The 20,852-nt window shown below is 39.7% G+C and overlaps 1 protein-coding gene across 2 annotated transcripts in view; it reads right to left on the reverse strand.

Moving 5' to 3' along the window:
• plod2 (procollagen-lysine, 2-oxoglutarate 5-dioxygenase 2) overlaps positions 1-20,852 on the reverse strand; it is a 68,750-nt gene that overhangs the window by 37,286 nt on the left and 10,612 nt on the right. For both annotated transcript variants that reach the window (XM_017705215.2, XM_017705205.2), the window contains exons 2-4: positions 10,984-11,075; positions 9,189-9,325; positions 4,661-4,824 (exon numbers count right to left, since the gene is read on the reverse strand). In XM_017705215.2, the coding sequence (XP_017560704.1) occupies positions 4,661-4,824; positions 9,189-9,325; positions 10,984-11,075 (393 nt within the window). The remainder of the gene's footprint in view (positions 1-4,660; positions 4,825-9,188; positions 9,326-10,983; positions 11,076-20,852) is intronic.

Consider the following 20,852-nt stretch of genomic DNA (forward strand, 5'->3'; position numbering starts at 1 on the left):
TTTCATCCTCCAAGAGGATCAGAGACTCTGATGTAAATAATCACAGCAAGCATAACCAGTTTCTAGTTGTAGAGCCCACCTGGTTTGACTCAGGGAAAAATCTAGGATCTCACAAATACAGCCCCTGTCCAAACATGTTTTGTTGATTTTCTGAATGAAAATAAGTGAACACATCTTCTACAGAGAACACATTATAAATCGGATTTTTCTGTACATTTTACACCACGATTTCTGTTTAGTTGCTGAATTTAACATATTGGGAAAAAAAGGCTAAAATATAAAATATGCCATAATTTTTGCACAGGCCATTTTCTACTTATGATCTACTTGTGTTTTTTTCCCCCCTAAAATGTTACATTCAGCAAATAAACTTTTTTAACTTATTTTCACTTAAAAAAATCAATCAAATGTACCATATACTGTATATGTATTCACAAATTCTGTGTATTTAAAGCAGAATTCCCAAAATAGTAAACAAACTATGCACACTATACACACTATACACACTATACATGAGAATGTGGTTTTGATTATCAACCAGTTCAGCAGATTGACATCAAACTAACAAGTTAATCCAGTCCAAAGTTAAGGCCTTTACACACCAAGCGTAATTCATTTATTGGTTTCAATCAGAGATCAATAAATGAACTCAATTCACTGTATAGATTTGATGACATCAAATGTGATTTTGTTTCAGATGGTGATGGTGGAAGCAACATCATTTCATTCACCATCTTTTCAGGTTTCGCACAATTGAACACACGTGGCATAAACTCACTCAGCCAATCACTATTGTCTCTGCTGACAGGTGACAGATCAGCCGTGTCCCATCAACTACATATTTTTGACACATTTGTGACACACAAAATAAAAAAAAGGTTGTCCTAAAAGCTTCAAACTAATGTGCAGTATTTAACCTGATAGCTTGATGCTAACTGGGGAATGCAACTGAGGCACTAGCAGATATAAGCATCATCGTAGCCGTGGAACAGCAAATGGGCACTTTCAGAACAAATAAACTATAATCTGGTATTAAAAATACAGAAGTGTGTTCTCGAGAGGATGTGTTGACTTATTTTCCCTTGGAAAAATCAATGAAACATCGTTTGACCAGGGGCCACCCAAACTTTAATGCAGCTGTGCAGTGTTAAGCCTGTCAGCTTGATCCTGACTTTGCATGGGAAAAGCCATTGGGGCACCAGCAGAAGTAAAGCATTATCACAGCCCTGGAAAACTGTCAGAACAAAATTACACATCTCCCTTTTTGTTGTTTTCATTTTCTGACATAGTTTGAAAATGTCAGCTGTCACACACGTTGTGTCAACATTGCATGATGAATAATCATAATAAATTCTCCTGTAAAGTTACTTTTTTGGAGATATGAGGTTTTGCTCCAATAGAAAAAAACATACATATTTGATGATATTTTCATATTTTGTTTGCCATTTAAATAATTAGACAAAAAAGGGGTGAAGGTCAGGTTAAAGGCTTGCTAGCAAGAAGAGCCCTTGAACAGTGGGGTGTGGCTTTCTGAAAAAAACAAACAAACCGCTGGAGTAAAGAAAAGTAAGTAGTAAGTAAGTAAGTATGTAAGTGCAGTCAAACCGACTGTGAGAGTTATTCTATAGTGGTCTTTGTATTACAGAAAGAAACAATAAAACCTAAAGGCCTTTGCACACATGAGGAAATAATTCAAGCACCGCAGCAGTGGCATAATTAAACTGGCTTTCGTTCTATCCAAAACATTATTTTAGATGTGGTGACATTAATTTTTCTTTAGTCCTCGGCAATAAAGTGAAGACCGCTACACAGAAAGCTGCCGCAGGAGCCTCAAGCACAGATGGAAGAGCATCATCACATGTGGGTTCAATCAATTTTTCCCTCTCATAACAGGATGACCTTTTTCCTTAACGGTGTAACACCTGTACGCTGTAATGGTTAAGTCAAAAATAGAGCTGACAATCCCCCCCCCCATACACACACACACACACACACACACACACACACACACACGGCCTCCAGTTTTCACTCCTAGCCTGAGAAACCTGTGGATCAATTATGCTTTATGTGGCCTTAATGACTACAGTCCAAAAGCAATACAACTTTTGCCACTGTATTCTGGCAGATCGCTGCAGGAAAATGATCAACCCTCAATTCCAACAGTGTCCAGCATATCAAGCAGAAAGCCCTAAACAAATAAAGGCCCTCGCTTTAATTCCACGGATTTGTCCAGGCCGGACAGGAGGTGGGCCCACAAAACGGCTGCATAAGACTCACTGACCGCCGCAGTCTAAGCAGTAATTGCGCTGTTCAAAATAGCAGACAGGATAAACATGGTGATTTCAGAGCAGCTATGACCACAGCCTGATGAGCGCAGAGCGCAGATGGAACTGCTTTTTAGTTTGCCACTAGAAGTCACAGTTATCTCTCGCAATATCAGAGGAATGTTGTCATTTTATACCAGTTTCCTGCTTTTAGCTCATTAAAACAAGTGAAATTCTGTTGAAGCGCAGATTCTAAGCATTCAATCCACTCCAAATTTGGGTTTGTAAGTAGAAAATTTGATATTTTATTATGACAAGAATTCGATGAGAAGTCACTTCATTCTATTACATTTAGTTATGGTCTTCTGCAAAAGTTCAGGCCCACCTGGTTAATTTCCTAAGAGAAGGTAAGTTCCACATCCTCTACAGAGAACACACTTCTGCACATTTTAATGAACAGACACTGTTTATTTGCTGTGTTTAACATATTGAAAGAAAACACATAAAAAGTTATGGCACATTTTATATTTTATGTCTTCAAATATGTTAACTAAATAAACAGAAATTAAACTAAACTTTATAGGAAAACATTTAATTTTGTTCTCTAAAGATGACGTGTTAATGTTTTTTTCACTAGAAAACCAGCAAAGCATGTCATTTGAGGGGTATTTTAAGTCCTGCATTTCTAATGTGGCACTGCTACTTTTTTCATCTTTTCAAAAATGATGGCTACAGATGATGTTGGTTCTCTGCTTCAGTTGTTTTGCTGTGTTCTGTGTATCATGCGGGATGTCGTGTTTTCAAGTGGCATCAAATCTGTAGTAGACAATGATGTTTTCACTGTTGATCTGCTGCAACTCGTCTGTGATGACCAGCGCAGTAAAGCAAGGAGAAAAGAACGGTCTCTATTTCTCATTTTCATTAATATTACGTTTATTTAGAAAGTATTAGATTGACAGGTCACCGCAGGCTTATTTAATATTTCTTTTTAGTTGAAATTCTTTGGATTTTCATTTCCTTTAAAGTGTAATCTTTGAACATTTCCTGCATTTTTTTTCTCCAGCTGCTGGAACGTCAGTGTATCCCTGATATACAGAGTTAGGTGTCTGAGGATTAAGCCCAGGATGAATGAGATGAGGAAAGGAAGGAGATAAAAGTGAAAAGTAGAGAGCAAGTTTGGCAAGAAATCCGGCCTGGTTAAAGTAGAGCACAGTTTCTTTCTCTCTCTCATTCTCCTCTCGCTCTCTCTCCATGTTTTTATTTCTCTTTCCTCTGTTTCTCTGCTTCTCTTATCTCATCTTGCCTCTCTCTTCCTTTGCCACTCTCTCCTCTTGTTGCCTGTGGCCCAATCCCATTTCACCCCTTGCCCCTACCACTCAGCCCTTAGCCCTCTGTTTTGCGAGTTCATGTCTAGGGGTAGGGTGTCCCAATTTTTGTTGGGATAGTGGGGAAGGGCGGCCAACGAGACCCACAAATAAGTGTATTTTCTCAGTTAAAAAATTATAATAACCACTGTAAAAAAAGAAGAAATGGGATTGGGCCTTTCTCTCCTCGTTCTCTCATCGCCCCTCTCTTTCTTTCATGTTCTCTCTTTGCCTCACTCTCTCACTTTTTCATTCTCTTCTCTCATTGCCTGTTTTTCTCTCTCTCTCCAGCTCTCTGGGCCTCTCCCTCTCTTCATCTGGCTTTGCCTCTCTCTCTTTATTTCTCTTCATCTCTCTTTCTCTTCATTACTCTTTGCCTCTCTCTCTTTCTATCCCTCTCAAACACATACTCACTCTCTCAGATGAATACGCTATTCACTCAGTGCCCTAATATGAATGGAGCAGTATGCCTGGTGTCTCTCAGGAAATACCACAGGGTGACCGGCAACTGGCCGGCAGTTTACAGAGAAAACATTTTCTTTCTCTTATTGTATTCAAGAATGCAGATAATAGAACTCAAAACAGTGTTTTGGTGCGTTCAATATAATCACCTCACCTATATTTCTCTGCCCAACCCTGCAGATCCACACAGCTTACTGGGCACGTGAAGCTAAAATAGCTGCTGGCCATGACCCTGTGGGCTGAGAGGCATTCCCCTGATATATTAAAACACGACCTCCCACATTGCGGTGTGTATGAGCGAATGTAAGAATGAAGGTTTGGCTTTGCAAAAGAAAACATGCGCACTATAAATCACTGCTTCTGTTGTGGCCAGAGCTGACGGATCAAGCCACAGCTCATCACGACGAACATGGTGATGGGTCATTACAAGTAGCATCCCCAAGGAGAGAATCTATCCCCAAAACAAAGTGCTTTATTCCTCTCATATGACGGAAGAATCCATGAACATTACCACAGGCCAGAAAACTAATAAATCCAATCCCTCTGTTTCCAAGTGGACCCATCACCCACCTCCAGAGTTGAGGAAGCGCTTCCCGCTGCGGACGTAGGGGTACTTCTCTGACAGCCGTGAATCTGGCCAAATCACACCCTCTGCGGCAAACAACACCTTATGATTGGCCTGTTGGAACTTCCTCAGGAGCTCCTCCGGTGCTCCCGCAAAGATAAGATCATAACTGATGATGAAAGAAAAGGGGGGGGGGTTAAAGAGAAAGGAAGAGGGATGACACATATTAGAAAACATTAGCAAAACTGTGCCCGTCGGCAATCAGCAATGCCAACGTACACCGATTTGTCAATGTACACACGGTTTATTAGAAACTCCAAGTACTTACACTTATTGTTCATTTTATCAGAAACACCTACCATAGAAGTGCATTCTGTAGGGTTACAACTGAAGAGTTTCATTCCAAATGCTATATGTCCATAAGTACATCATAGCTGGTGCCTAAGAAAATACATATTTATTTCTCCAATAAAGCTAATAAATGTAGTACTAATCAGAATATAGTATGTCTTGTATGGAACGAACAACGTCAGTTATTGACTATAACCCATAATCTGTTGCTTCAGTGTTTCAGTCACTCTCTAAACTGTCAATCAATTTAAGGGGACCACCATAGGATCATTGCTGACCAGATAAGGACCCAGACAGGAACAAACACCAATTAAGGCTGGTTGATGGCTGCCTTCTGTCAGCTCACTACTATCGCTTATCTGCTGTGAAAAGTTGTCCACTCTATTACTTGTCGGTCCACCTTGCAGATGTAAAGTCAGAGACAGTAGCTCATCAGTGACAGTAGCTCAACTGCTGCACAGTTTGTGTTGGTCATCCTCTAGTCCCTTATCAGTGGTCACAGCCTGCTGTTGGCTGGATATTTTTGGTTCTCAGTCCAGCAGTGACACGGAGGTGTTTAAAAACTAAAGTTTGTGCAATACAGTTGCAGTGTTTGAACAAGATTTCCAATCAAAATACTCAAAAATAAATATGATTAGTGACAAGAGGCTGTGCCAAACATCGGTGAATTTATTAAACCACATAGCAGAAAAGCAAATACCAACATGACAAAATGAATGTATTTAATTTATATGTCATGTTCGATTTCGATTAATCAATGCAAAAAGTCCAGTTTATACAAGAGATGTTCTCCCACTTATACACAAAATTCAGTAATCAAAAAAATCTTATATTGAAAAAAAGGTACAAAAACAGTTTTCATAGTGGATCTTGAGAAGCATCTGCCTGATTGCTGGGAAAACTGGCACATGATGCTGCTTTGGAAATATGAGATGACCCAGAGTACATTTTACTTGAACCTGTTTAACTGTATAAAATATACACACAATTTTACCCTGCATTAGTTTTAGTTACTGCCTCACTGTCCAGGGTGTATCCTGCCTTTCGCCCGAAGACTGCTGGGATAGGCTCCAGTACCCCCCCGCGACCCTGACGGAGAAGCAGCTTAGAAAATGGATGGATGGATGGATGGTTTTAGTTAGTAGTTTTACAGTATGTAATCTGTTTTGACCACCTGTTTTGTGTGGTCCAGTAAACACGGCTCTTGATTTCATTTCATTGTATACAAGCATATGGCTGGGATGACCACTGTATAGGCTGTGTCCATCTTGCTATACGGCATTGTTGATGCTTTGTGATGATCTGAGCTGCAAGTGTAATTTTTCCTTGAAGGAATAATCGACCGACCGCATTCCCAGTGGACATCACCTGCTAACACTGGTGTACACAGTGGAGCAGAACTGGTGGCAGATCACATAAATGTGCCCGTCAGGGTTGAGACACTTTTCAAAAGTGTTAAAGGCTCACATTACAGGCACTATTAATATCCCCGGTGAGATGTTTCACCATAAATGTCCAAAGTGGAAGAGAACTACAGTTGGGAAGCAAAACTTCCACACATCTGGCCTGCACCTGTCCACACAAATGCACATCTGTCCCTGCGTCATACCTCACCGTTCAGCCCAAGAAAACATGACAGCAGCTCCAGAGGTCAGGGATGATCAACTGAGCTCTCAGTCTCTCAGAAAATCAGACTTTAGATGTTACTGCAAACCACCCAGCGCTGCACTACCTACTAGACACCCATGCATCTCAACATCACTTCAGAGGAGCAGACGAAGGAGAAGTAAATGCTGCGTGCTATAATCATTCTGAATAATTTGATTCTGCACCAGCCTAGTGAGTAATGCTTGGGTATAAACTTTCCTCTGAACTCTAAGCCCTTAAATAGGCCTGGAATCTTTGATTCCAGGTCTGTGCATTCATAATTAGCAGTCTCAAAACTTCAGAGAGTTCTATAATGAGAACTTTCCATGTATGAAGGAAAGGTGTTTTAATACATCAACTTTAGGTAAACAAAAACAATGCAAGCTGCAGGGAATGAAACAAAGTCTGAAAGCACTGGGTCTTTTTTGCTCTGTGATCATAGTAATCAACATGGGTTTTTATTACACAGGGCCAGACCTGCACGGCAAGGCACGGCATCCCTATGTGCTCGTTATAAACGGACATGCCATAATTTCATTTGAGTAATGGCTATAAATGAACACCCACTTATTCTTAATGATTAAGTTAACCAAAACAAAAACACCAATATTTGGAAGAAGGTGCTATTTCAGTAGAGGTAAGTATAACTGCTGTGGATCTTTTTTAAATGTGTTGCTTGGTCCAGTGTTATTTTGAGGAATGTCAGCAAATGTATCAGGGTTTCTCTTGCCACGCCAGTCCAAAAAGAATATAGGCCTTTGTGCTGTTGTGTAAGATGATTCAGTGGTCTTTACACCCGTTTTCTATAGTTAATTTTAAAAAATACATTCCACATTCCCACCAAATATATGCAGGTCTTGGCCAAGCACAATGTAGCAACATATTAGGCCTAATCATAAAGTAACAGATCAAATGTTAGCCAAGTTTGTTCATGGGACATCTGGCTCACAAATGACCCTTCTATGACCCAAAAGGCTTAATGAGAGTAAACGAGGGAAGTGGACCAGCCATTCTACTGTACAGTATATCCGTTGTGTGGGAATGCGGGCCTTGGCACAAGAGGCTTCAACATGTGAGCCTGAATAAAATTCTCTGTGGGAGCCTTTTCCTTTTTGGCCAGTAATAGTGTATCCTTAATTTCCCCTTTGGTTTAATACAAAATAGTAATCTTGATGCTAGAAGTGGGCAAAGTTTAAACTGGTCAAATTGTTTTGGCCACTTAAATATGACATTTTCTTTTAATGTCAGAGCACAGCTCCGGTTTATTCGAGTTTAACACATTGAAATAAAATCTAAGATGTGCCACAACTTTTGCATAAGCCACATTCTTTGTGTTCTTTGTAGAGAATTTATTTTCACTTAGAAAACCAACTAAATTAAATTAAGCAGGCATGCCCAAACTTTTGCATATGGCCATAACAGTATGTTGGTTGGAATTCTTCTTATGAAGTTTTTCTTTAGCTTTATGCTGGTATGGCCCAAATAAATGCAGATAACAACATAAAGTGCAAGACACGCCTATGTCCTTACCCTAATGTTGCTGCAGCCTGAAATAAGTTATTTTGGGGTGTTGCTGAAAGCACAGACGACACCATGCAATGAGTAAGTGAATTAAAGGGAAAAAGACCGAAAGAAAAAGCCAGTCTCTTGGGGTTACCTGTTAGCCATTAGCCTTGCATGGACACTAGCCTGCCTGCAATATTAACTTGTAATAGTTACTAAGATTCAGCAGCATCTCTTGCTTGTAGATTAAAACTTTAGTTTAAGAGATACATGTATGAGACAAATGACTTGAGAAATTCTGATGTTTTCGCCGAGCTCAGTAAAACAAGCTTTTATGTGTTGGGGTTAGAAAGCAATATTCTGTCTCAACATTGGTCATTTATTTTATGTTTTAACTATTTTGCCAAATAACAAATGTTAGATTTACTGTAGTTGTTGTACTGTATATGGTTTTTATTAAAAGTGAAAAAAATACATACAGTACATTATAAATAATGTTGAAATAAATAAATTGTAAAAAATGTAATTATACTGTGATACAAAATTTTGGCCATACCACCTGCTACTGCCCCGGAAACCTATTTCTGTTAGACAACTATGCCAAAGAATAAGATAAAGTGAACTTTGACTTAGACTAATGTCTTTGACTAAGACCAACTACCACACATTGGACATGCTGGGTGCCAAGAACCACAACTGTAGTTTTTTAATGAAGATGCATGCTGCACGTGACATTTTCCACTAATACTAATATGACACTGATACATAACTGAACAAAATCTGTCATGACAACTCATGTGACATCTGCCATGACAGTTTATGGTACTATTATGTCAATGTTATTTACCAAATAAAATGCTACCAATGTTTACTTCCATCTATCTATATGAGCAGAGTGTAAAATGAGCTTGACGTTTATCAGCATGTCACTGTACCACATTCTTTATTCTGTATCTGATACGTGATGCTATGTGAAACTGCATAGCGCATCCAGAGAGGATAAGCCTTTGGTATCTCTTCATCATATCTTACCTGTCCACAAAGAGGACCACTAAATTTTCTTGGCCAGCCAGATCCTCCATGGCGTCCTTGAGTAGTCGGACCTTCTGACCTCCACCAATGGTGCGTCCTACATCGCCTCCCTTCCATTCCTCACCCATCCCCAACACCTGGAACAGACGAGAGCATATGATGAGTCTGCAGCAGGACAACTATCTCCAATCAATTCCTTAAATGCTGCCACGTGAGGGGGCCTGTTTAGCATATTCAGGTCCACCATCACAAAATTTGACTGGAAATACTACATTAAAAATTATAAAACAGTGCGTGGTAGGTGTGGTCGCCGTTTTGATGGTGCTGTGGTCAAGGAGTGGTCTGGAGGCTCACCAATCAACGATCTTGGACAACAGGACTCAATTTAACAGTGCTCTGCAGCTTTATTTTAGTTCTAAATGCCAAAGTATTTACACTCGCGAAGAAAGAAAAGAAAAAAAAATAAATAAAAGAAAAACAAAGCTATAACCAGATGACCCCACAGATTCCACAATCAGCATCCGGCAGCTATTTGTCACCTACAGAACTAAAAACAATTCTGTGCCATAGGGTCTGAGGCTGCAAAGCTGCACAGACCTTCCTTAAAACATCCTTCTCCCCCTTCTCTCCATTGTCCCCCTTCCCTTTTAACCTGGTAGCCCCTCCCACCTTAACTCTGGGTCGCACCATTAGCCAGTCTGGGGTGACAATGGAACAAACAATCCACACAAAGATACAATGGCCATTTCTTTCCTATATACACATGCATGTTTTATTGTTGGGCTAGCTGTATTTAACATTACATTTTTCTCCTTTACAGGTACCAACGACCTGGCTCCCACCTCGCCTGGATCCCCCTGGACTTCAGGTAAGTAGAAGTTTAAATTAATGGTATTAAGTGTCTATCACATTAAAAGTCACCACAGTATTTACTGCACTCTTGGTGATATGTTGGTGTAACCTGACATCATCACACAATGGTGGTTTTTCTAGCCTAGTCTAGGCATGATGAACTACTGACCACTTTTTAGAAAACTTTGGAGTATATTTTATATACAAATAGTCAAGCTGATTACACAAATGTACTAGAGGCCCAACCGGTATAAAAATTTTGAGGTCGATGGAGTTTTAAGGAGTTAAAAATACAAGTAATCGATAATATCAACTGGTTTAATTTTACACTTATCTTCAATGTTATGTGTCAATAGCTTACATTAAGTATGACCAATGTCATTATGTAGACAATGATAATCACACAGTGTAATATGGTCATGTTCTCAAACTCAAATAAACAGCATGTGAATGTCTGGTAATTACCACTCAATTAGCTCTCTTCATAGATTTTTTGTGTTATTATTATTAGCACGCTAAAATTTACGTTTGGACACATTTTATTTATCATTTTAACTTTTTTTGTGGTTTTCCACCCAGTTCAGCTAGTATATTGGGCTCATATTGGGTTATCCAGTGGCACAACTATAAGGTTTCATCCTATTCTAGGGAGATCATAAATTCAAGTCCCAGCAAAGTAAACGTACACTAATAATCAGCAGTAATAAAACCATGAGTCATTGATATTGGCTGATATACTGGTAAGGCTCTAGAATTAAATTTCCACTGCTGCAACTTTTATTTTCCAGTTTTTATTTATGATTCTCCCATTCACCACCGACTGATTCAGAGATCTCAACAACATCAAAGGCTCTAAGAATTAAGACTAAGATGAGGTCAGTGTCTGCGGTGAAATGAGGTCTGTTAACTGGTGGGGAATAAAGATTTGGAGGCTGAGTCTTACTTTCACAGTGTAGTTGAAGTATTTCGCTGACTGCATGAAGCGGAGAAAGCCATCCGTCTCTTGTGTGGCCACAGTCAGGACCAGCAGCTTTTCTAGAGAAAGAGAGCAAAAGAAGACAGTCAGTTTCAGAGCATTACAGTTTCAAAGCAGCCATAGAGCTCAATGTAAAACATGTCGGTTTTTAGTGTTTGGTATGTTGGTGGCTCATAACCCAAGCATGACTTAGGGCAGTTAGTATGCTTTCTTATTAGTCTTGCCAAAATCCTTTGGTTTTTTAGGAGCCACTTCACCAAAATATATGTGTTGCTTTTTGCCTACAGTATGAAATAGAGGGTATCGAGTTACTCCAGACCAAACTACAACCGAAACCTCAAACCTATGTCAACACTTCGAGAACTGATTCAGAGAGTCCATCATCTTATCTTGCATGTATAAACACTAAGAACAATCATGATCACTATGATGTGAAAACATTTGTTGCTTAATTCACAGAATGAATTCAAATAATAATAAGCTCATAAATGGTGCTAGACATGGTGAGGTGGTAAGGAAAAAGGAGGGGGGTTGAGTTTCTCAGGCCTTTGCTATATTTCCGCTGGCCAGGCCGCCGAGCCGGGACCTGAGACCAAAGGAAAGTTGCAGCCGCATGTAAAAACAAACCCTAGTCTGGGGCGATGAGAGCTGAGCAGATCCTATCGTCAATCATCTCTGAGGTTGGAGAACAGTCCCACAGAAATCTTAAGCAAACTAAGCCAAACACATACCATTTGTAAATCATCACTAACGCCATACTACTATCTATGGACGTCTGCGAATGTATACTGTATTAAAAACTAAATACATAAAAAATAAGTGCATACTCAAACATTTCCTGTAAGAAAATTACTACAAACACACACTGTACATAATCCAGACATGGGCAAGTTACAATATAGCCACTCTCTGACAACATTACAGAAGCAGCTGAATGGGTGGTTCTCAAAACAGCACTGGCAAAAATCTACTTGAACAGGAAATGGTTGTAGGTGAACATCATGCTCTGCATTTGGAAAGGGGAAAAAATGCATTGCAGTCTCAAGTTCAAGACGAGGAATGATGGCGGGAGTGACCGGATATCTCAGCTCATAGCAGGGCCCTTTAAGAATTTAGTACTGTACGTCCATGTGTGCTGACCCAGGTGTTAAAAATGGAGAAAACCACTCTCTAAAGTATCTAAAACTAGGAAACAAGCACAGACTCAATTTTCAGTGAAAGCACTCAAACTATTTCCCCCAATATTCTCAAACTGCTTCTTCTTAACAACCTTTTTTGGACTGAGCGTACAAAGCTGAAAGCTGACCTTCTGGATGGGCAGTCAATGTTTGCTGTTTCTATAAATACGTCTAAGAACTGTTTAGCCTCGCTTGTCAAACTCAAGTGACCCCTCTGTGCCCTTTTACTTACATGGGTTTGGCTTCCCAACTCCAAACAATAACATACCCAGTCACCACTCGGCAGACGCACAGCTTTATGTTAACAGTGTTTCTCAACCTCAACTGGGACTACGCCCAACACATATGTTGTAGCTGTTAATTGCATTTCCTCCATGGGGAGGAGGAGGAGGAGGGGATGTGACAAAGCCTGTATACTGTTGGATCTATTAAAGGTAGAGGTGGGCGATATGACAAAATGTAGTATCATGATGGCTTCAAAAGTTATTTTATGATACATGATGTGTCATCATATTTTTTTTGTCAACTGAGAAGTTAGAACAGATATTTTAAAAATATGATAAAAAACTATAAATCCAATTATTTGTATTCAACATTTCGCTGCACTAAATTCAATTAAACAGGACTAATTTTACTACTTTCTTTTCAACCAACATGTAGTTGATTTTTAAGCACTCACAATATTCATGATATGCTCAGGAAAGCATAATGTAACGTGTCACAATAATGATTAATATGGTCATATTGCCCCGCTCTAATTACAGAACTGAAGTTGGGAAAGAATGTGGAATAAGCAGGGGTTACATTGGGCCAGAACAACATAGAACAGCATTCTGGCACCGTTTCAGTAATGTAGATTCCACCACATCTTCTCCAGAGCTTTCTTGTTGTGCGGCAGCATGACTGAACTGAATTACTAACATAATTTAGTGCTGCTGCATTCTCAGGAAGTTTTGTAGGTCTATAAACTTTGAGTGAAACACAACACGCAAAAAAACCTGAAATGAACTTGATTCTATCCACGCTGATGAGATCTAACTTTTGTTTTCTTTTTTGAAGTTCGACGCTCTCGTAGTGAAATGTAGCTTTACACCAGATGTAACAGAACTCATGTCTTCCAAAAAGTTGTACATTTGACTAATCAGTCCACAGAACATTATCTCCAAAGTCTTCAGGGTCTTGTAGATGTTTTTGGGGTTTTTTAGCGAAAATGAGTCTAGCATTTCTGTTCCTTTTGGCCATGGATGGCATTTTTGACCATTGTCCATTAACCATTAAACAGTGTCCACTGACCATTTACGGAGGCAAGTCGATGAGAAATTTTGGTAGGTTGGCCACTTCTAGGGAGGTTAACCACTCTTCTAGGTTTTCTCCATTTGTCAATATTGGCTCTCACTGTGGTTCGCTGGAGTCCCAGAGCCTTAACAATGGCTCTGTAACCCCTTCCAGGCCTGGAGATTTCAATGACTTTGTTCTGCATTTGTACGCGAATCTCTTTAGGACGTGGCATCATGCGCTGCTTTTTGACACCTTCTAGCTTCACGTTGCCAGACAGGTTCTATTTCAGTGATGTTTAGATTCAACAGGTCTGTCAGTAATGATGCCTGGATGTGTCTAGTGAAAATGAACCCAATGGTTAACTGAATTTGGTTAACTGGTTGTGGTTAATTTGGTAACCAACAGGTCACTGCCACCCTTTTTATTTTGAAAAAAAATGCATTACTTATTTTTAAGGTGCTAAATAATAATCATTGATAACTCATTTTAAACCAAAAATCATTAAAAGTAGCATTAAATAAAATATAGCACTGAACCATAAACCCATTATAAAATGTAGCCCTATGAGTCTCGCCCAAGGATCCTATTTGATGTGGTGCACATGCACAGGCAGGGAATTAAACCACAATCTACTGAGTTGAAAGTAGCAAATTACCCACTACGTTACATTAAATGCAGCATCTTCATTGTGGAAACTTTATGACCTTGTTCCATCAGATTAAAAGCTCAGGGGTGCTCTTGGTCATTTGGAATGAAAACCTGAAACGCTTGGCCTTTGTGGATAAGAATGGATGCCATTGTGTAGAGCTTGTGATGGTAATCTGAGCTGTGATAATAGGAGGACTGGAACATGTCTTCAGTGTCGTATTTACTGTGGACGGTGATGTTCTACATCAGCTACAAGTCAGAAACACAGCAGTGTCAGAGTTCTCGCATCAGTTGACCCAGTAAAATCCCAGGCTTATTACACACGAAGGCTTATTATCCAGTAACTACAAGTACTTCAATGCAAATTGACTGAGCTATTATTAGGTTATAAAAGTGTGTAATAAAACTTTGGGCATGTGGGCAGGCCCTGGCCATTTAAAGCAGTTAAGGCAGGAGTTGAATTACTTTTTTGGTCATTTTTGGTCTGTTGACGGATTCAAGCACTAAGCAAAAAAGCCAAGCACGGTAAAACGTGTCTGTGAGTAGCTTCAGCAGATTCCGTGCTCTTGCAGACCTCTAAATATGTGCTGATCTTGTCTGTAACTCAGCCCTCAGCATCTGAATTTCTTTGGAACTAGTCAGCTAATTGGCCAACCAGGCACATGTATCCTCCCCTTGAAGAGTCCCAGCACCTTTCAAATGAACCCCTGGCTAGAGGCCTAATTTTGTACTGATCAGAGAAGAATTGGATTCTTTGGAATTGACCACTGAGTTCAGTCAGCTCCTTGGAAGCATTGCAGATTTCACAAGAAGTGGGGAGAATATCCACGAAAAGCCTCAGAGCCTTCAGCTAGCACTGGAGTCCCATTTCCCTGTTTCCTGGATGTGTTGCACTTCTCTTCCCTCGAGGATAGAAAAGCCTACAGCACTGACTTTAGAGAGCATTACCACACAGATCCATAACAGGGTAACTCTATTCCCACACTGGGAGAAGCATAGAGTGTAATATAGCAGCCAGAGAAAGCTGGACCGTGGTCAGACAGTCACACTGGCTGGAGTTGGGCGTCTGCTCAAATCTCAGGTGTCCGTTCTTGTTCTAATCTCTAGGAAAGCCTTGCAAAGCAGAGCGGGGGGTGAATAACATCTGGAGAAGTGAGTCCTGCTGAACAGCTGGGCTCACTGTAACAGGAGACATCTTACACATTTCATCCTTTTCCAGATTAAATTGCAAAGATAGAGTTTAACCCGGGACATGTTATGGATAATCCTGGAATGCTTCCTCATCACAGCACAATATCACTTCTTGTTCTGGAAGGGAAACAACCATTGCACCATAAAAGTGATTCCATCTCTTTTTTCGTGCAGTGTATAAATGTATATGGAGAAAAAGCAGGAGGAAGTACTTTCCATCTGGAATAAAAGACTCACTCATCAGTCACTGTAGACCCAGCACTCTGCCAACATGGGATCTGGAGGTGCACTAAGACTAGCATTTATACTGCCATGCCTCATTTGTCAAAGGAGTCATTTTGGGTGAATATTACATGGCTCGAACCCGTCCTGATGAAAAATTTGGTGAAAGAATTCAGTCACTGTCACATCCAGAAAATGAATATTACTGCTTAACACACTTTCCCTTATGTCTTCTTCTCTAGATGCAAAAATGTGGCTGTGGTTTAAACTTCTCCTCTGTTAATTATAAGATTTCTCAATGCTGTTACATTTATTTGACATGAAAATCTCATAGTAAAAATACAGATTAAGGGTCACAAACTACCTTTCTGAACAAACATTAAAAAAGCTTGAACATCCTGTTCGAATAGTCAATCACTGTCGCCAGAAGAAAACCTCGAATCTCCATTTTTGGAGTTTTTCACTTTTTGACATAATTTGAAAATACCTGTTACCCTTCACATTGTATGTAAATTTCATGACAAATGGACTAAAAGAAATGACCAACAATTACTTGGAAAAAAGTCTGGTTCCATTGGCTTACATTGAAAGTATTTTTTTTTCTTCTCCTGTAAAGTTCTCGTTTTGGAGATACGAGGTTTTGCTCAGACAACAGTGATATATTTCTTTGATCAAAGTGACAATAGGACATATTCTCTACAGGGAACAACCATCTTTTTCAAATTTCAGTGCACAATTTCTATTCATTTCATTACAATTTGTAAAATCAGTACAAAACCAGTATCTGTGCATTAAAGTGTGCAGAGGTGTGTGTTCTGTGGAAGATATATATTTATTTTCACTTAGAAAATACACACAACAATTTGACCAGGGCACACAAACATTTGCAAATGACTGAGTCAAATATCAATTGCATTTTATTGCTACTCCGAAAAAGAGAGCAACAAGAAGTGCTCACTGATCTGCTACACCAGCGACAGAAGTCTTGTGCATCTTCTATACAGTGATAGAAAACATTGTAGCTCTCAGAAAGCTTTGATTCTACACAGTAACAGTTCTCAGTGACAAACATTGACTTGCAGGTGACCGCAGAGCTTAAGTGGCCAATGCCAAAGTATCTGAAATTGCCAAAAAAAAGGGGCTGGATCAATGCCGTAGAACAACCACCTTTGGTTCCATAAAGCCTTTCAGTGCATGGTTCTTCTGAAAATCACTAAGGTGAAATGTTTTTAAGGAGCTCAACATGGTTTTTCTAAGATATCAAACCATTTTTTGGTATAAGTGCACACAGAAGAATGTCTTACAGTAAAATAACCTGATTATATCTGATCTCTGAGGAATTTGTGGGAATTTCTAGCTCATTCCTCAAGACATTCCTGAGTGGCAGCACATGGGTAAGTTGTGGGGGTGGAGTAGGGTGGGGGAAACAGGGCCATTCTCTCCTCGCCTTTGCACACCTTCCCTAAGGTCGAAAAACAATACCAATTGCTCTGACCCCGGCATGACCTAATCCACTGCTGATCCCTACAGACAACAGCAATAAATCAGCAGAACACACCAGTAAACAGCAAACACACTACGAGAAGCAACCCCTGAGCACACTCTCTCATCTTAATGCCACCTTTGTTAAATGTTTTTTTCCCCAGATCACAGCAGTGACCGAGCCCGTCTGAGAATCTCTGCCAAGGTTCTGGTTGCCTTGGAGACGGGTAAAAACATGCACCAGGCCGACGCAGCTGGAGATGCTTTCTTGGAAGTGGGATTGCACCATCTCCGCAAAGTATGAGGGGACTGAGAGACACAGAGCCATTCAAATGAGGGGTCACTGCCTGTGGACAGTATGAATGCCCAGGAGAAGATGAGATCCCGGCAGATAACGACTGAGATAATGTGCTCTGTAGAAAACGTATAAATCTCCAACCTCACAATGAGTCCATTCTCTCGAAAGCAATTCAGTGTATCATAAAATTTCAAACTTTAAATCAGTTCACTTACTTTGGCATGACTCAGAATTTTTCTTAAATATATTTCCTGAATACGCAAATGTTACTGGATGTACTTTTTACATAGTGATGAAATATAAATGGGGGAAAAAAATAAAAAATTGGGGGGATTTTTACATTTGAACATTATATGTTGGCCAAGTAATCAGTACACACTATACACAGTAGTGTGAAAAGTCAGACCCCAGTTCATTCGTCTAATTTCTAGTGAAAAAGTGCAAGAAAACATATTCAACAGAAAAACACACAGAAGCTTTAACTTCTAAATATTATACCATTTGTATTCATGTTGTGGGTTCACGCTTATGGCTTCCATTCTTTTCGGTAGACCTGCATTCAGTTCTTCAAAAAAAAAGGTCATGGTTTACAGACCTTTAACATGCACTGATCTTATCTGGAACTCAGCCTACCTTAGTGTCCCAATTAGTTTGGAACTAGCCAGCTAGTTGGTGCATGTATCCTCCCTTTATTCCCAAGAAGAGTCCCACCACCTTCCAGCTGAACCCTTGGCTAGAGGCCTGATTTAAAGACTGATCTAAGAATTGGATTTTTCGGAATCGACCCACAAGTTCTTTCAGCTTCCTGGAAACAGCTGTAGATTTCACAAGAAAACAAGTGGTGAGCAAACCAACGAAAAGCCTCCGCGCCTTCAGCACTAATCATTTTTCAGCATCAGGAAGAAAACGGTAAACATACGCTCAACAGAAAAGTGCACGGAAGCCTCAACTACTAAATATATTATTTTTGTGCGTTTCTTATGGCTTCCATTCCTTTTGGTAGACCTGCATTCAGAGTAATCCGCAGGGATATTTTTCCACACTAAAGGTCTTAAAAGCTGGTTGCATTTTCTGCTTCTCACGATCCAAATAGTCTCAAATACAAATATAGACTCATCACTTCATAAAACCTTCCTCCACGTTTCCAGTTTTGGTGTTTGTGTACATTAGCCTCTTGTGTTTCTCTATTTCCTTTATAGTAACAGTTTCTCTACAGCGACACGTCCTTTCAGACCCACAGCGCTGAGTGGTCTTCTCACAGTGGAAGGATGAACAGAAACATCTGTGGATGTTTTCAGATCTGAAGCAGCGTGATTTTCTCCACTCTCTCAAAGACGAAAGTTGTACTGCTCATCTAAAGATGGTGGTCTGACTTTTACACCAGTATTGTGTCTTTTTGATTCAAACATTCCAAAATCTACGCAGACCATTGCCTTTTAATACCCCTCATTATCTGTCTGCTTCACTTTCCAACTGTTGTCCGACATTGTTGTTTAGCAGCAATCAAACTCAGTTCTTACTCTGGTGTTTATTAACTTTCACTGCAACATTTCCCTGCATATCTGCTAGAGTTTAAGTGACAGTAAGCCACATCTGATTTTAGCCAAACCACAGAATACAGAGCCTGTGCTGCATAATTTGTCTCTTTTGTGGAACGATTTGAGCCCCGGGTCTGGTTTGCCAGATGTTCTCCACCAACACGAATATGAGTCCTATCCATGGTACAAAGCAAGCCGACTTATGGAACTGGAGCCATTTTAAGTGGGTTTTGTGATTTATGTCATGCTTTTCATGTTGGTTGGTTGACACATGATTTTCCCATGTGACTTCTTCATGCAAAGCCATTAAGGGAAAAGCAGAGGCACAGTCCATTTATGACGGCTCATATCCTATAGAGAAATTATGCATTCTAATGGAGTCTACAGACGGGCATTTAATGGACTACAGTCTCACTATAAAGACTCGACAAAAACATGTAGCAGTCAACAGCCGTGTTGGGGTTGCTGAATGAGGCAGTCCAACAGGAAGATCCTCCACTTTAACAGACAAGAAAAAGTGTCTTACACAGGAAGGGAGGATTCTTGGTGGACGTGGCTTGTTCCCAGAATCCGAAATGAATTGCGAAACTGATGCAAGAATGGATTAACTGTGGAAATATGTGGAGATGCTATCACAACCGTTATCTTTTCACTAAGTGTCGAAAGAATGTAGCCGCAATGGAAATAAATGTCCAGTCAAGGCAAATACTAAGTAAACATGTTGAGCAGTTTTCTGTAAAGGCACGCCGAAGACCTGTTGATGTGCAATGTCATCGTTTTTTCCAGTGATTCTGTGAAAGTGTTAGTGTTACTCCAGATGATCATGACTAGGTTCTGCACAGATGGCATGCAACACTGTAAACACCCAGTTCTCCATGTGTGTCTGGTTGCTACTGTAGCACCCTTCTTATCCAAAAACGGTCTATTTTTCTCTATACCAGTCATTAAATCTTAAGTACTACAGTTTTTGCTTCATTTGCATGTTCCCCAGCATTCCTTTGCCAGACTGAAAATTTACATTATCATTTTTGCTGTTCAAAGCGTGTACATGTGTTGTTATTTAGTTGGTAATGTTCTGTGTGCAAAGCCTATCATATCGCTGTTGTCGGAACAAAACCTTGTTTCTCCTAAATGGTAACTTTACAGGAAAAGGAAAAAAAAAACTACTTTACATTGAATGTAAGGCAATGGAACCTGGACTTTTTTCCAAGTCATTTTGTGCAAATGCTTTTCATCCATTCATCATGAAATTTACACACAATGTAAAGGGCAACAGGTACTTTGAAATTAGGTCAAACACTGAAAATCAACTAAAACAGTTACAAGGCTTTGTTCCAACAACAGCGATTAACTGCGTCCTTTGCTATTGTGTCCTTTTTTGAACTGACCATCATTAGAATAATTATAATAAAGCATTGCTTAAATAAAAGCAAAGCATTTAAAAGTTCATGTGCCACATGAAAGAGAATGAAAGAATGTCCATTTGCATAATATCAGCGCTTATTTTAATAACTGCTGCAATCAAACATAGAAATTATCAGCCAAAACTAATATAGATATGTTCAATTCTTCTTTTCTATTTTCAGAGTATTTTTTGTGGCAAAACGTAATGTGATAAAAAAAAAAAAAAAAAAAAAACTACTTTGCGTTCAGCATGAATTCAGCACAATATTTGCAGATTGAAAAGAGACTAAATGACTGGAGGATGTAAAAGAACTCTGAGAACTTGAACTGAAGTTCTAGGCAGCTTCTGCTTTAAACTAGAAGGTTGATAACATAAGTAGGGCTGAGGGAGACCAAGAGAAGACTGAAGAACAGGGAGGAGGAATGTAGAGATGTAAATTTAAAAGTGTTAGATTGGAAAGAGATGGAGCTTCAAGCACGGATCTAAACATTGCCTGTTTCGTAATTCCATTTGTTTTCTTTTTTAAGCCCCCAAGACAAAAAGATTAGGCACCCCTGGTCCAGAATAATGCAATGAATACAAGCCTAGCGAGAGTA

The sequence above is a fragment of the Pygocentrus nattereri genome, chromosome 3 (assembly GCF_015220715.1).
Source record: "Pygocentrus nattereri isolate fPygNat1 chromosome 3, fPygNat1.pri, whole genome shotgun sequence".
NCBI lineage: Eukaryota > Metazoa > Chordata > Actinopteri > Characiformes > Serrasalmidae > Pygocentrus > Pygocentrus nattereri.